Source organism: Microcaecilia unicolor, chromosome 1, assembly GCF_901765095.1.
Source record: "Microcaecilia unicolor chromosome 1, aMicUni1.1, whole genome shotgun sequence".
NCBI lineage: Eukaryota > Metazoa > Chordata > Amphibia > Gymnophiona > Siphonopidae > Microcaecilia > Microcaecilia unicolor.
In genome coordinates this window covers 80795571-80812992 of record NC_044031.1, presented here as the reverse complement: position 1 = coordinate 80812992, position 17422 = coordinate 80795571, and the positions used below count along the sequence as shown (strand labels likewise).

Here is a 17422-nt window from a genome sequence, read left to right as displayed (position 1 = left end):
CCATCTGTATGTAGTACCTTCCCATCTTTATCTTTAATAGCCACTATATGCCTAGAAGCATACTGTGAGGCTATTACTTTAGCTAGCAGTTTACCCCCCTTACTGCTATGTTTATACAGCTGAAACCGATAGTATACCTGCGATTTTACCGCCCTCTCGTGTATCAGGGAGTTCACCGCTGCTTGAACTGACATCCACTCTTTTCGCACCCCAGGGGACGGAGTCTTACCATATTGTTTTCTCAAACCTAGTAATTGCTTTTCCAAGCGCAGTAGTTCTCGGTCCCGAGCTTTTTTATAGTGACTGACATAGCTAATAATCTCCCCTCTTAGGACTGCCTTTGCTGCTTCCCAGAATATCGCCGAGTCTTCCACTGATCTTTCATTAAGATGTCTGTATTCTTCCCATTTGGCAATAAGAAATTCCCGAAATTTAGAGTCTTTATAAAGATAACTGGGAAACGCCCAACCCCTATTTTTTTGCGCAGTATTATCTCCCACTTGCCACGTCATCCAAACTGTGGCGTGATCTGAGATCACACAAGGTCCAATAGCAGCGTCAGTAATGTCTGTAAAAGTCTGGCGTGATATCAGCAAATAATCAATCCTTGACTGGGTTTGATGGGCCCTAGACAGGTGGGTATATTCCCTTTCTGTCGGGTGCAATGTACGCCAAACATCTACAAGGTCTAATGTATCACACATATCGGGCAGCCCTCTAGTGCTGATTGCCCCCTTTTTCGGATGTGGATGGGATTTATCAATTTGCGGGTCCCACGTCATATTAAAATCACCCCCCAACATCATGGGGAGTGGTGCCATCTTAGTAAGGGTTTGGAGAAGTCGTTTATAAAATTTAAGATCTAGCGTGTTTGGGGCATATATGCTGCCTAAAGTTATTGCCGCCTAGCAATGGTAACATTACAGAGAATAAAGCGCCCTTCTGGATCTTTGTGCACATTTTGAATCTGGGACGCCACCCCTTTCCTGAGAAGAATAGCTACTCCTCCTTTATTGCCTACCGCAGATGAAGCAATACAGTCTCCCACCCACCATTTAGCTAACTTTGTGTGTTCCTGATCACTGAGATGTGTCTCCTGCAAAAGGGCCACATCAGCTCCTATTCTTTGGAGGTACTGCAGGATTTTAGATCTTTTAATAGGTGAATGTATACCTCCCACATTCCATGTTACTAGCTTAATCATCTTTCTTAAGAGAAGCAGTCATGATCAACCAATAGTGAATCATATTAATGGAGAGGTGCCATCCCAGCCTTTGGCACCCCCCTTTCTTACCAAACATCTGTTTTATTGGCAAAAATAAAAAATGCAGTCTGAAATACCAGTCACATTCAGCGCCATCATCCACACACATTCCATTTGACCTCGCTGTTTTACTTTGTTTTCTTTCTTTTCCTTTAAACCTTCCCCTAATCCCTCTCCCCCCTCCCCCCTCCCCCCTTTGCTTTCCCTTCTATACCCTCCCGACATGTGCTTCCCCTAAGGAAACCGTCACTTTTTAACGCTTACCCATCTACTCTTCTATCATACAGTTCTACATTCTCCTATTTCCCTTTATCCCCCCACAACTACAATTAGACTCTCTAGATTCCTTGTCTCCTTTCATTATGCAGGATCTCCACCATAACATATTTTATTCTATATGTCTGGAATCCCCATCAATAACTCACCCACGGTGCTCCCAAAACAGAACTCTTAACAGTGTCCATAACATAAGTGAACGTCCATCAGTAACTTTAAAGATTTCTTCCTTGTTCCTGTAACTGTTCAAGTTATCCTTAATTTGTTCTTCCCCAGTCCACATGCTGTGCTGCCTGAAGTGTAACTCCTTTAAGGAGTATTGAGGTGAACTTTGTCAGATTTTTTTAGTTCCTCGCTGGTTCATGCAGGCACTGTATCCGCTGATGTGGATGGCTCTAGCTGTTCCAGTCCGTCCACAAAATTTTTTGCTTCCTTTTCAGACGTGAAGGATCTTATTTTGCCCTGATGCGTTATTCTCAAGGTAGCAGGATATTGTAGGGTAAAACGAACTTTCAGATCAAAGAGCTTTGAGCATACTGGTGAAAATGCCCTCCTTTTTGCTGCTATTCCCGCAGAATAATCTTGAAAACAGAGAACTTTTTTATTCTCATAAATCAAGGAATTAGTGGACCGTGCTGCTTGTAATATATGCTGCTTGTGCATGAAGTTTAACACCCGACATATTATCACCCGTGGTTTAGCAGTTTCCATCTGTCTTACCCCCAGCCGGTGGGCTCGCTCTATTCTTAGAGGGCCGAGTGCTGCAGGGAACTCAATGCTGTCTGTCAGCCATTGTTCAAGGACTCTCTCCAACTGCCTTCCCCCCAGGGCTTCAGGCAGACCCACCAGACGGATATTATTCCGTCTGGAGCGATTCTCCAAATCTTCAAGCTTGGATTCCAGGTCAGACAGTTTTTTCTGCAAGTCCTGTTGATTGTTTTCTACTCCCGCCATTCTTTCCTCCACCTCGCTAGTTTTATTCTGGAACGCTACACATTCTTTAGTTAAATCTTCTAACTTAGCGTTTAACTGTTCCAGCTTTTGATCAAGTTTTTGATCCAGCGGGGCAAGGCGCCGGTCTAAAAGTTCTTCCATTACCACTGTCAGCTCGGATGTAATCTCCGCTACCCAAGCCGACGATACAGAGGAAGCTGTATCGGGAGGAGACGCCGCCATCTTGTACTCCGGTGTCTTTCCCCGTTGTCGTTCTTTCTGGGCCGATTTCGTTGCCATGATCGGGGTTCCCGCTATTCCAGCTCACCGGGTGCACTCGCGCAGTCTTCCTCTTTATTGTTTTGCGGTATGGGGGAGATTGATTCTTTTGCAGACGCTAGAAAGAGCAGGCAGGCAGCGGAGAGAAGATCACTCACGTCCTCTCTCCACCATAGCGTCACGTGACCCTCCTGACCTTACAATTTAAACGAGATCTATGTTCATTTAAACTCAATTTAATAGGTCTACTAGATCTACCCACATAGATCAAATCACACGGGCATATAATAACTTATAGTACTCCACTTGAATCACATGAAGGAACAGCAATGGATTTATTTCCTAGATACCAAATATCCCGCGGGTCGTTAGTTTAAAACTAGGAGAGGATTGGTTGGGTGCGGATTTGGTTGATTACATAGCTTTTTATAGCTAGCATCCTTGCTCTTCAGGCGCCATTTTGGAATGATTGTTAGATTAAAACTGAGGTACAACAAATTAAGGTTGTGGGTATGGGGACTTGATTTATTGTTAGTGTTATATTGTAATGAATAATGTTTTAATTGTATGGTTTTTTTTGTGATGTTTGGAGGACCTTTGCCTTGATGCAGGTTTCTGAAACATGGACCATGTTGGTGATAGGTCCTTTAGAAAGTAAAGTTAAGCTTAAAGTTAAGATATATAAAAATGATAAAAAATAAAACAACTTTTTGTATGAAGAATTGAAGTTGCATCTTTTGTCAAGGTTTGTCATGGACAATGGTCACCATTTCTACAGTCCTGGAAGTGTTGGGCTTTTGTTTGAATTTTCAATAACATAACATTACATATTTTGTTTTTATAGCCCACAATACCTCACATTTCAATGTGGGTTACATACAAAGAAGCTGAACAAACCAAGAAATACAATAATAATCATAATAATTAGCTAAAACTAATACATTCATTTTCTTCCACAATTCTGAAGCAAGCATGTCTTACGTATAATTCGATCCCTGAACTATCAAAGAGGAAACATCTTTGCCTAATTTGGAAGCCTGATAGAAAGAAATGAATAGATTCTTTGCTTTCCTTACTTTGACCTTCATCAATAAATAAACAAAACAAGTTTAATGATTAAGAAGCTCGTATTATTTTTGACAGAGTAAAACATCTTAACAAGTAGAAAGGGGCTAAACCATAACAACCCTTGTACATTAAACACGATAGTTCAACTTGGACCCTCACAGCTACTGGCAACCAATGAACTCTGGAATAATAGACTGACAGATGATCAGAACATTTTAAAGAAAAAATCAATCTCATAGTAACATAGTAGATGACGGCAGAAAAAGACCTGCACGGTCCATCCAGTCTGCCCAACAAGATAATTTCACGTGTGCTACTTTTTGTATATACCTTACCTTGATTTGTATCTGCCATTGTCAGGGCACAGACCGTATAAGTCCGCCCAGCACTAGCCCCGCCTCCCAACCACCAGCCCTGCCTCCCACCACCGGCTCTGCCTCCCAATCTCGGCTAAGCTTCTGGGGATCCCTTTCTTCTGAGCAGGATTCCTTTATGTTTATCCCACGCATGTTTAAATTCTGTTACCGTTTTCATCTCCAACACCTCCCGCGGGAGGGCATTCCAAGCATCCACCACTCTCTCCGTGAAAAAATACTTCCTGACATTTTTCTTGAGTCTGCCCCCCTTCAATCTCATTTCATGTCCTCTAGTTCTACCGCCTTTCCATCTCCGGAAAAGGTTCGTTTGCGGATTAATACCTTTCAAATATTTGAACATCTGTATCATATCACCCCTGTTTCTCCTTTCCTCCAGGGTATACATGTTCAGGTCAGCAAATCTCTCCTCATACAGTATGTTTTGTAACGCAAATCCCATACCATTTTTGTAGCTTTTCTTTGCACCGCTTCCATTTTTTTAACATCCTTCGCAAGATACGGCCTCCAAAACTGAACACAGTGCTCCAGGTGGGGCCTCACCAACGTCTTATACAGGGGTATTAAAACCTCTTTTCTTCTGCTGGTCACACCTCTCTCTATACAGCCTAGCAACCTTCTAGCTACGGCCACCACCTTGTCACACTGTTTCGTCGCCTTTAGGTCTTCAGATACTATCACCCCAAGATCCCTCTCCCCGTCCGTACCTATCAGACTCTCCCCGCCTAACACATACGTCTCCCGTGGATTTCTACTCCCTAAGTGCATCACTTTGCATTTCTTCGCATTGAATTTTAATTGACAAACGTTAGACCATTCTTCTAGCTTCTGCAGATCTTTTTTTCATGTTTTCCACTCCCTCCAGGGTGTCCACTCTGTTGCAAATCTTGGTGTCATCCGCAAAAAGGCAAACTTTACCTTGTAACCCTTCGGCAATGTCACTCAAATATATTGAATAGAATCGGCCCCAGCACCGATCCCTGAGGCAGTCCACTACTCACCTTTCCCTCCTCTGAGCGAACTCCATTTACCACCACCGTCTGGCGTCTGCCCGTTAACCAGTTCCTAATCCAGTTCACCACTTCGGGTCCTATCTTCAGCCTGTCTAGTTTATTCAAGAGCCTCCTGTGGGGAACCATGTCAAAAGCTTTGCTGAAATCTAAGTAGATTACATCCATAGCACGTCTTTGATTTAATTCTCCGGTGTTTAGGTTTTGTTAAAGTGAAATTATTTGTAAAAATATTTTATTTTTTCTTCTTTATATCTCATCTCAAGTTATGGTCCTCCTTTAGTGGACTAATGCCTGTAATATATATTAAGAAGGGAATTTTCCCTAATTATTTTCGTTTGTAATTCTTGGCAATTTGCTTGACAAAGTTATGTTTGGTATATTTTGTAATCACTAGAAATAAATAAACATTTAAATAACTCAGCAGCAAGGCCTGGACCAGCAACTGAAATTGATGGTCCTGAAAATATTTACGAATACAATGTAATTTGTGCATTAGAAAAAATGTTTTCTGAACCACCTTACTAATAACTTTAAGCTTCAAAGAACCTGTAGGATCCAAAAAAAAACCCTAAAACTCATAGAGAGGGGAAAATGAGTAAACCTGATGATTAGTAGCCTGTAATTAGGAACAACTTTGTTTTTTCAGTATTCAGTTTTAATCTGTGAACTGTCATCTAATATTCAATAGTATGAAATACCAGCTGCAAAGTAGACAACTCTTTTAAAACCTTTCCTTGAATTGGAAGAAGAACGGTTATGCCATCCGCATAACTGAAAAACACAAACCCTAATTTCTCCAATAAATAACCCAAATAATGAATGTATAAATTAAACAGGAAGGGGGGATCCTTATGGGACCTCACAAGTCGTCTGACAAACAGGTGACTTTTTAGTGCAAAAAAATGTCATCCATAATCTCCCTTGATCTGAAGAAATATAATTGATACACTAAACTGCAGTATTTGCTCCCATGTAAGTAGAGCAGTGAATAACAGAACTATGACAGAAAATAATTACATAGTCTTTATGACTTTTTATGTAGTTTGAGAAAATATAATTTGGGACAAGATTCTCAAAGATTGGTAATGATTTCTTTAATGTATAAGAAAGATAGTTTTCAGGCAACCTTCATTTTCTCTACTGCCTTGAAACACCCTACGGCCTTGGTCTTCACTGCCAAACCTTGAGGGCTGCCAATGGGTCAAATTTTCATGATATCCCTAGTGAATACCATGACAGAATTTGCATGCCTACTAGTCCTATTGTATGCATTCTTTCTTATGTGTATGTATTAGCAATATCCTGAAAATCTGACCTGTTGGTGACTCTCTAGGACTGGAAGTGAAAACTATTGTTCTAGGGGCCACACTTCGGATCATGCTTACTTCCGTTTTGTAGCTTTCCACTATTCCAGAACCATGGGGGTAGTTGTGTCCATCAACCAGCAGAGATAGAGAGCTGAAAACTTTGCTGAGACATCTCTCTCTTTGCGTCCAACTCCTCAGTATTTTCTATCCTCAGCAGGTGGATGGAGACACTTCTCAGCCTCTGGTTCTGAGTAATTTGCTTCTGATCCAGCTATGGTCAACTGGTCCCTAGATGAGCTTTGTGGGTGGCTTCAGTTTGCAGAGTCATATCTGGAAGTCTTCAGTTTCCCTGTCTGATGCCCTGTGAATTTACTTCTTCCCTCCTTTCACCTCTCCCCTTTTTCCTGTGGAGCTCTCCTTTTCCAGCACAACAACTTAAAAAAAAAAAAAAAAGGTTTTTTTACTGTAGAGCGTGGCACAGAGTATCAGTTCTAATTCTATCTCTTCTGGGGTAAGATTTGTGGAGACTGTGAGCTTGGAGGGGAGCAGCCGGCAGTGGTAAGTTTGACTAAAGTTTAATTCAGAACTGCTTGAAGGGCTGCAAGTTCTACTTGGTGCAGGGGAGGGATCCTGACTCACTGATTGGGACAGCATTTTGCTGCGCTTATGCCAGTCAGGATGAATGGCGACTCCTGTAGTTAAGTGGTTTTTCCTCTGTGGGACACACCGGCCAACGTTGGAGCACTGCCGTGAGTGCAAGCCGGGAAACCTGTGGGACATGGGAGAAATGGTTGGCGGCAACATGTCTCTGGATTTGGTACAGCATCCAACTATGCTGGAGACTTCAGGCACTCCATCAGGGCCGGTGTGCATTTTGATGCAGGACAGCATGGGAATGGGTGCCATTTTGTCAGGGCCCCCTGGCAGTAAGGAACAACCTCTGTCTGATCATGTGTGGAGCACACCTGCCATTTTACAACCTCATGATATCAGCATTTCATCTTAACCAGTCTATAGAGATTCCATCGTTTTGCAGAGAGGACAAAGCGTTCTTCCTTGAAGCTTCTTGATGTGCATAGAGTCCTCATTAGATATCTGGAAGTCATGAATGAGTTTTGCAAATCGGACTGACTATTTGTGAGACTTGGCCTCATAGCTTCCAAACTGTCACGTTTTCCAAAGCAGGAACTAGGATTGTGAGCCCTTGGGCCACTGCCGAGGAGCAGCAGCGGCAGGCAAAACCACCCCACACAGGGATAAGACAGAATTCTGAAAGGGACAACTAGACTTCACCTGCACTTAGCCACCGTTCCTCAGGAGTTGAGCCCCTGAGTGCAGGTGGCCGGCAGGGCTTACCGGACAGGGCAGAAACTGGATACCAGCAGGATACACTTAGGGACTAGAGCACACAGGGAGGCTAGGCAGAATACTAGACTAGGAATCTCAGACAGACAAGGGACAGAACTGAAAGCTGTAAGCAGCCACTGAAACAGGGAACAAACACTGGTAACCAAGAACTAGACAAAGACATACAACAAGAAACAAGACTGGGAAACAAGCAATACAGTACAAGAAGCTACACCAAGACTAAACTAGAATCAGGCAAGAATACAGACTATAAACTGGACTAGGCAGAAGTGCAGCAAGCACCAACAAACCAGGGCCTTAGGCGATACAAAGGCCAAACTGAGAGTTTCCAAATGGCTAATAAGCCCAGCAGCAGCAGCTGAGACTCAGTTGCAGCAATCACCAGGCAACTAAGGGTGCTGTGTAGGTTCAAACAAAACAAGTATGGCAGGCCGGAAGATCCGGACTGGACTGGGCTGAAATCTGGAATGGGAAACAGTACACAGACAATCTAATGCAGCCAGCACACAGAGACAGAACTAACACAGGAAGAACAGACAGGCGCCAGCTCAGAAGCTGACCGCCGGACATAAGGTGAGTCTGAGAGGGGTCATGGCCACAGACGTGACACAAACCCACAATTGCTAGATGACTGAAGGAGATTTTTGTGTCAGGTTATGGCATCCGGTTATTGCGTCCATCTCTTATTTATCAGCCATCTCTTCTGTTTTTATGGTACATGTTTTCTTGATACATGTTTTATGACATAAATTACCTCTTTTAATTTTATATTTTTTAACATGTTTGGTATGTTTAACTTACATTTATTATATTTATGTTTTACATACTTTTTATGTATGGTTTGATATTTCTGTTTTAATTTCTGTACATAGTGTTGCTGCATCCACCAAAGCACGGACCCGTGTTGTTATTTCTCTGATGCCTTTAAATAAAGAACATTTGAACTTCTGCCAGGCTGGAAGTCGATTTGCTGCCCTCTGCTTCTGTGTGTCTTTTATGAGGAGTACAGCGACATCCTGGGCGGAAACTGCCTTTACTGTCTCTGGTCGATATTTGCAAGGCGGCGATTTGGTCAATGCTGCATACCTTTGCCACTACTAGACTACAAAACCAAAGATAATGAACAATAGTACGCGCTAATAGTACTACACACACTCTATAAAGATGTTATTCCTTAATATTCTATTTTTCTTTTTTTCTCTTTTTCTTTACTAATAAAGAGAACCCTCAGAGATCACCACCACTGTTTAAGACAATATCATTGATTTTTGCCCGGTGGCATAGCACATCTTCATAGGGCTATCTCTTAAATGTGAATGTAAGTGCTATTGCAAACATACAAGAGTGCTAAAATTCAATGTGCTCAAAAATAGGCAAAGAATAATAAACGTAACTTATCTTGAATACATGCGAACTTCTTAATTGTTTTTTCTTTTGTTATGAAGTCGCTGTTCAAAGTATCTCTCCGTCTCAAAAGTTTACAGTCCACAAAGGCTTCCCCTGGTTGTGCCCGACACTGCGGGTTTCAATAATTTCCTCAGGGAATCACCATATTAAATATACCTTTGCCAAGCACTAGAGGGTTGATGTAACAGAAAGCTCAGAACCAGTTTTGGGGTTTCAGTTCTCAGGGTGGCGGTGTCAGGATCCCACTCAACGTAGGGTTCTGGAACAGTGGGAAGCTATGTAATGGAAGGAGAAATTATGTCTTAGCTGATTATTTTCTTTCCATTAGTCCTTCCCACTATTCCAGAGACCTGCCCGGGTTTCTGAGATGTTTAGTCAGTGCAAAGTAATGGGTCATTTAAGGACCATCACATTGCATGGTGCTTCCTGTGCATACCTGTTGTTCTGTACAAGTTGTCCAGAGATGAGAGAGGTCCACATATGTTTGCTCGTCTGGTTAGTGTTAGGTTAATGAGTTGTTTAATGTTTATTTATTTAGATTTTGCTCACACCTTTTTCAGTAGTAGCTCAAGGTGAGTTACATTCAGGTACTTTGGATATTTCTCTGTCCCAGGAGGGCTCACAATCAGTTTGTGCCTGAGGCAATGGAGGGTTAAGTGACTTGCCCAAGATCACAAGGAGCAGCAGTGGGATTTGAACTGGCCACCTCTGGATTGCAAGACCGGTGCTCTAACCACTAGGCCACTCCTCCACTCCACTAGACCACACCCTATTTCTTGTCTAGTAAATACTGAGGAGCTGGACTGGATGCCAAGAAAGAGATATCTCAGCTCAGTTTTCAGTTCTCTATCTCCACCTGCTGGTTGATGGACACAACTATTCCACAGGTTCTGGAACAGTGGGAAGGACTAATGGAAAAAAATTATCAGGTGAGACCCAATTTCTCCTAAAGCTGCCTGCTGCATGGCTGAAATTATTTTTTCCAATAAATATGATTTACATTATTCTACCATATGCAAGATAATTGAAGAAGTCTGAATTTGCTCACCCTGTCACATTCAAGGGCATATCCTTCTCTGATTTCTATGCTTTTGGACTGGTCTTGCAGGGTTCGAAGACTAAATTTCTCCATACTTTATTGTTACCATAATATTATGTGTTTCCTGCTGGCATTTAATACTAAGACATAGTTCAGAATATTTGAACGTAGTGGATTTTGTTAACAAATCTTTTCCCCTTTTCTTTTGTAGAACCTTTTAGAAGATCCCCACCCACTGGTACGATCTACAGGTGTACTTGGTGTTTGCAAGATAACAGCTAAATACTGGGAAATGATTCCTCCTGCCATTCTTACAGAGCTTATGAAAAAGATACTTGGAGATCTGGCTTCAGATGTCAGCTCAGCTGATGTGCGATGCTCTGTTTTTAAGGTAATTCTATTCTTCTTGTGAATTCGCAAACATGGTGGCTTAAATGTTTGACTAACGTTATCACTTTATAGCATGGACTCAAATAGTAAGAACCAAGTAATGTCAGATCACATATAATTCCATATCATCAAGCTGATCAATCCATAGACTGGTGGGTTGTGTCCATCTACCAGCAGGTGGAGATAGAGAGCAAACTTTTGCCTCCCTATATGTGGTCATGTGCTGCCGGAAACTCCTCAGTATGTTCTCTATCTCAGCAGGTGGTGGTCACACACAGCAGCAGCTCTGGCTAGGCCTCCAAGCCTAATCCTTAGGTTTTGTTGAGGCCTGGGGTTGAGGGCTCTTTTGAGCAAGTGCAAACCTGGTGGTGCCAGGTCCCTCCTTTTCTCCCCCCTCCCGCTGGCTCCGTTTAAAAAAAAAAAAAAAAAATTTTTAAACGTCTTTAAAGGCGTTTAATTCGACGTTTCTTTAAACGTTCATTGCAGCTACTCACTGGGACACCAGTTCGTTACAGCTCGGAGCGGCAAGCAGGTAATTTTACCTTTTTATAGCGGGCAGGGGGTTCCCCGATTCTTCTCCTCGTGGCAATGGCGTCGGAGGGCGAGGGCGCAAAGGGTCGCTCCCCGGATCGCTGGAGCGCTTCTAGAGGGGATGCGGGGGTTTTACAACCTGATTCGCCCTTGATGGGTGATAGTTTAGTGACCGATGAATGTCCCGGTCGTTCCTCCGGCGTGGCGGTTTTTTTCCCGCCATAAACGCCCATCCCCCGCTCCTCGCCTCCGCCATCTTGGCCGGCCACGCGGCTCGGACGGCTTCTTCGGGGCCGCCCTTGAGGTTGGAGACATTAATGCCATGAACGCCCTTAATTTGGGCGACGGCACAAAAGCGGCTAAAGTTAAGCGCCGTTCTTCCCGCGCGGCTCCTTCACGGAGTTTCGCGCCGGACGCCATTTTGGATGCGCAGCATGTCTCTCCCCCGCTATTGCGAGCGCCGGTTGAGAGTGTGTCTAGGGCTGTTGCCCAGGCTGCGGAAGTGCACAGTCTGGGGGGTTTCTCCCCCGAGTTTGTTTTGCTGCTGCATCAGGCTTTCCTCATGCAAAACGCTGCCCCTGCTCCCTCTTCTGATAAAGGGGTTGAGGTTCCCAGAGGTAAACGCCCTCGGGTTGATTTCCAGGCCTTGGAGGACTTTTGTCTCCTCCGATGTAGATGAGGGCAGCGTGTCTGAGGTCTCCCAACGATCCTTTGCGGATTCCTTGGAGGAGATAGATCCCCGCTCGGATGGAGCGGATGACCCCTCTGCAGCGCGGCTTTTTAGCCCAGAGGATTTGCCCAACCTGTTGTTACAGGCCATGGACACTTTGAAGATTTCCTCTCCGGAGGACGTCTCTCCCTCAGCCCCTGTTGGCTCTGCCATTATGCTGGGGACGAAGCGCCCGCCTAGAACCTTCCACGTGCATGATGCCATGCACACCTTAATTGCGGCTCAATGGGATGTCCCGGAAACGAGCCTTAAAGTGGCTAGGGCTATGTCCCGCCTCTATCCTTTGGCTGTGAGTGAACGTGAGGCCTATCTGTGGCCTACCGTGGATTCTTTAATCACTGCGGTGACTAAGAAAACGGCGTTGCCGGTGGAAGGTGGCACGGCCCTAAAGGACGCCCAAGACAGAAGATTGGAGGCGGCCTTAAGGTCGTCCTTTGAGGCAGCTGCTTTAAGTTTGCAGGCCTCAGTTTGCGGCTCCTATGTGGCCAGGGCGTGCCGGACTATGGTGCAGCGGGCTTCCCCCTCGGATCATTCCTTGAGGGCTGATTGGCCGGCCCTGGAATCGGGCGTAGCCTATTTGGCAGACTTGCTGTATGATGTCTGGAGAGCCTCAGCTAAAGGCATGGCTCAGACAGTCTCTGCGCGGCGGTGGCTTTGGCTGAAACATTGGTCTGCTGACCACGCCTCTAAATCCCGCCTGGCTAGATTGCCTTTTAAAGGCAAGCTGCTCTTTGGGGTCGAGCTGGACAAAATCGTGACCGATCTCGGCACGTCTAAGGGCAAGAAATTACCAGAGGTCAGGGCTCGGGTTAGTACTCGTCCCGATACCTCCAGAGGACGGTTGCAGGAAGCCCATCGGTACCGCCCGGGCAAGTCGGGTTCCTCTGCCCCCTCTTCCTTCAAGAGGAATTTCTCCCCCAAGCAGCATTCCTTTCGCAGAGACCGCCGTCCCGGAGGTGCTCCCTCCGGTCCTCCCCCAGGGTCTCGTACCCAATGACGGGGCCTTGGTCCACGCCCCAGTGCAGATTGGAGGACGGCTGTCCTCGTTTCTGGGCGAGTGGACCACTATAACTTCAGACGCGTGGGTGCTGGAAGTCATCAGAGACGGCTACAAGCTAGAGTTCTGCCAACCCTTAAGAGACGGGTTTGTACTCTCTCCCTGCAAGTCTCCGGTCAAGCTGTGGTAGTGCAGCAGACCTTGGACAACCTGATCCGCCTGGGTGCGGTCGTTCCGGTGCCAAAAAATCAGATTGGCAAGGGACGTTACTCCATTTACTTTGTGGTTCCAAAGAAAGGAGGTTCTGTCCGGCCTATCCTCGACCTCAAAGGGGTCAATCGGGCCTGGAAAGTGAGGCACTTTCGCATGGAGACTCTCCGCTCTGTTATAGCGGCAGTGAAGGCAGGAGAGTTCTTGGCTTCCTTGGACATCAAGGAAGCGTACCTGCATATTCCCATCTGGCCTCCTCTCCAACGCTTTCTGCGTTTTACAGTCCTGAGACGACACTTCCAGTTCAGAGCCCTCCCTTTCGGGTTGGCTACTGCTCCGCGGACCTTTTCCAAAGTAATGGGGCTCATAGCGGCCTTCCTGCTAAAGGAAGGAGTACAAGTCCATCCTTATCTGGACGACTGGTTGATCCGAGCCCCCTCTTATGCAGAGTGCGGCAAAGCTATGGACCGGGTAGTTGCTCTTTTGAGCTCCCTGGGATGGATCATCAACTGGAAGAAGAGCCAGCTGCGCCCGACTCAGTCCCTGGTGTATCTGGGAGTTCGATTCGACACCCAAGTGGGCAGAGTGTTCCTGCCAGACAATCGGATTGTCAAGCTTCAGGCTCAGGTGGACTAGTTCCTAGTAGCCTCTCCTATTCGGGCTTGGGACTACGTGCAGCTGTTGGGCTCTATGACGGCCACGATGGAAGTAGTGCCCTGGGCCAGGGCTCATATGAGACCACTACTACAGCTATCTCTGCTGCTGCGCTGGACTCCGATGTCGGAGGATTATGCTGTGCGCCTTCCCGTGGACCCAGCAGTGCGCAAGGCGCTGAGCTGGTGGACGCAGACAGACAAGTTGTCTGCAGGATTGCCTCTGGTGACCCCGGAGTGGATTGTCGTCACGACAGACGCCTCTTTGATGGGCTGGGGAGCCCACTGCTTGGGAAGGACAGCGCAGGGGCTCTAGTCTCCTGCAGAGGCAAGTGGTCTATCAACCTCCTGGAACTCAGAGCCATTCGCTTGGTGTTATTGGAGTTCATCCCGGTACTGGTGTTGAAGCCTGTACGGGTCCTGTCGGACAATGCCACGGCTGTGGCCTATATCAACCGCCAGGGAGGTACCAGAGCGCCCCTCTAGCCAAGGAGGCTATGAGTCTTTGCCAGTGGGCGGAAGCGAACCTGGAGCAGCTTTCAGCGGCCCACATTGCCGGAGTCATGAATGTCAAGGCGGACTTTCTCAGTCGCCATACCTTGGAGCCCGGAGAGTAGCAACTATCTGCTCAGGCGTTCTTGGACATCACGAAGCGCTGGGGCCAGCCGAGCCTAGATCTGATGGCGCCAATGGCCAAGTGCCGCGCTTTTTCAGCAGAGGACGGGACCCTCGATCCCTGGGAGTAGATGCTCTTCTCCAACAGTGGCCGACACAAGAGCTCCTCTATGTGTTCCCGCCCTGGCCCATGTTGAGCAGGGTGCTAGACCGGGTGGCAAAGCATCCCGGCAGGGTAATCCTGGTGGGTCCGGATTGGCCCAGATGTCCCTGGTATGCGGACTTGTTCAGGCTCTCAGTCGACGATCCTCTGCGGCTGTCAGTGGAGCAGGGCCTGTTACATCAGGGTCCCGTGGTGATGGAGGATCCCTCTCCCTTTGGTCTTACGGCCTGGCTATTGAGCGGCAGCGTCTGAGGAAGAAGGGCTTCTCAGACAAGGTCATCGCCACTATGCTGAGAGCGAGGAAGCGCTCTACTTCTACTGCTTACGCCAGGGTTTGGCGTATCTTTGCAGCATGGTGTGAAGCAGGCTCACTTTCTCCCTTCACTGCTCCAATTTCTTCAGTGTTGGCGTTCCTGCAAGAAGGTCTGGAGAAAGGCCTGTCGCTCAGTTCCCTTAAAGTCCAGGTAGCGGCTCTGGCTTGCTTCAGGGGCCGCCTGAAGGGTGCTTCCCTGGCTTCGCAGCCAGATGTGGTGCGCTTTCTCAAGGGAGTTAATCACCTGCGCCCTCCTCTGCACTCAGTGGTGCCTGCGTGGAATCTCAACCTGGTGCTAAGAGCATTGCAGAAGCCGCCTTTGGAACCCTTGTCGAGGGCATCTCTGAAAGACCTGACGTTGAAAACAGTCTTTTTGGTGGCTATCACTTCAGCCAGAGGAGTTTCCGAGCTCCAGGCGCTCTCATGTCGAGAGCCTTTTCTGCAGTTCACTGAGGCAGGGGTGACTATTCGCACGGTGCCTGCCTTCCTGCCCAAGATTGGTTCTCGCTTCTATGTGAATCAGCAGCTCTGTCTCCCTTCCTTTCGTAGGGAGGACTACCCAGAGGAGTACTCCGCTCTTGAATATCTGGATGTGAGACGAGTCATCATCAGATACTTGGCAGTGACCAATGATTTCCGGAAATCGGATCATCTGTTTGTCCTGTTTGCAGGTCCTCGTAAGGGTCTGCAGGCTGCTAAGCCTACAGTGGCAAGATGGGTCAAGGAAGCCATTGCAGCGGCTTATGTGGCCGCGGGGAAGGTGCCGCCTATCCAGCTGAAGGCTCACTCCACGAGAGCTCAGGCGGCCTCGATGGCAGAGGCCGGATCCGTCTCCTTGGAAGAGATGTGCAGGGCGGCAACGTGGGCTTCGGCTCATACATTCTCCAAGCATTACCGTTTGACTGTGGCTGCACGGGCGGAGGCCCGGTTTGGAGCTTCAGTGTTGAGGTCAGGGATTTCTATGTCCCGCCCTGGGTGAGTACTGCTTCGGTACATCCCACCAGTCTATGGATTGATCAGCTTGATGATATGGAAGGTAAAATTATGTATAATCATACCTGATAATTTTCTTTCCATTAATCATAGCTGATCAATCCATAGCCCCTCCCAGATATCTGTACTGTTTATATTCTGGTTGAATTTTAGGTTCAAGTTTAGCCTTCAGTTACTTCAGGAGGACTTCGTGTTCAAGTTCTTCTTTCACTTGGATTCTTCAAGAGTTGAGACGAGTTTGTGTTACAGTGAGCTGCTGCATTCCTCTCCCCTCCGTTTTACGGGGCTGGATTGAGACATAAATTCTGCCGGCACTCCCTCCCGCTTCGTGCGGCTGTAGGGCAGCTTTGTACCCCTCCCGCTTCGGCGGTGTTAGGGTCAGTCAGCTCCTCCCGCGGTTGCGGTTGCAGGATAAGCCAGATCCCCCCGCATCGGCGGGTGTGGTGTCCCTCCCCCGCTCCGCGGGGATGAGCTGGACGGATTCCCCTCCCCCACTTGTGTGGGGATGAGCTGGGTTAATTCCCCTCCCCCGTTTCGGCGGTGGTGAGCTGGGCAGAGTGTCCCTTCGTGGGTGTAATTCTCTAAGTGCTGAGTCCTGCAGATGGAGCTTTGATATCGACATACTGAGGAGTTTCCGGCAGCACATGACCACATATAGGGAGGCAAAAGTTTGCTCTCTATCTCCACCTGCTGGTAGATGGACACAACCCACCAGTCTATGGATTGATCAGCTATGATTAATGGAAAGAAAATTATCAGGTATGATTATACATAATTTTACCTTCATTTAGAAGTGTAGTTGTGGAACTAGCCTGGTGATTAAATAGCAGTGCTGTGCATTGCCATGTGGTGGACCTGGATTCAGTTCTTGGTTAGGTGTTCAACTCCTTGGTCTGCTGGGTGCTTAGGGTAGTGTAGAGACAGCATTTACAACCTCGGGGAGGGTGTCAGTCATTGTGTAGCAGTGGGCTGGATTTAGGGCCTATGACTGCAGGGTTCTGGAAAGCATCCTGGAGTATGGATTTTGATTGAGGACTATCATGCAGTGGGCTGGGTTAGTTGAATTATGTGGGGATATCAAATAAGGGAAAAATACCTAAGTTCATGAAATTGAATGTTCAGGATGCCAGGATTCTAGCCTTAGCTCTAGCCCCAGTTAGGCTAGAAACCCAAGGTAATAAGTAGTAGTAGTAGTAATGGGAAGGCGTAGTGTTGGGGGGGGGGTAGGAAGAGGGAGGGAAAGAAAAAATATATAGTTAGGGAAATTGAGGTTTATTAATATAGAAATATAACCTGAAAAAATGGTCTCAGCAGAAAGTACAGCACTCTAATAACCTGTATTGACCAGGGGTAGTCAAGCAGCCAAATAGCTCAAACCTCCTTCTCTGTAACAGCCACAAAGTGAGTAATTTTATAACTGCATAGACACACAAATAGTATGTGCATATTGTTGCCATGTATGTGCTCTTCAAAGTTAAAGTGTGCAGATATTTCCGCTT

General features: G+C 46.6%; 1 protein-coding gene across 1 annotated transcript in view; it reads left to right on the top strand.

Annotated features, from left to right (window-relative positions):
* NCAPG2 (non-SMC condensin II complex subunit G2) overlaps positions 1 to 17422 on the top strand; it is a 285514-nt gene that overhangs the window by 104765 nt on the left and 163327 nt on the right. The window contains exon 12 of the mRNA XM_030198719.1: positions 10540 to 10719. Coding sequence (XP_030054579.1) covers positions 10540 to 10719 — 180 coding nt within the window. The remainder of the gene's footprint in view (positions 1 to 10539; positions 10720 to 17422) is intronic.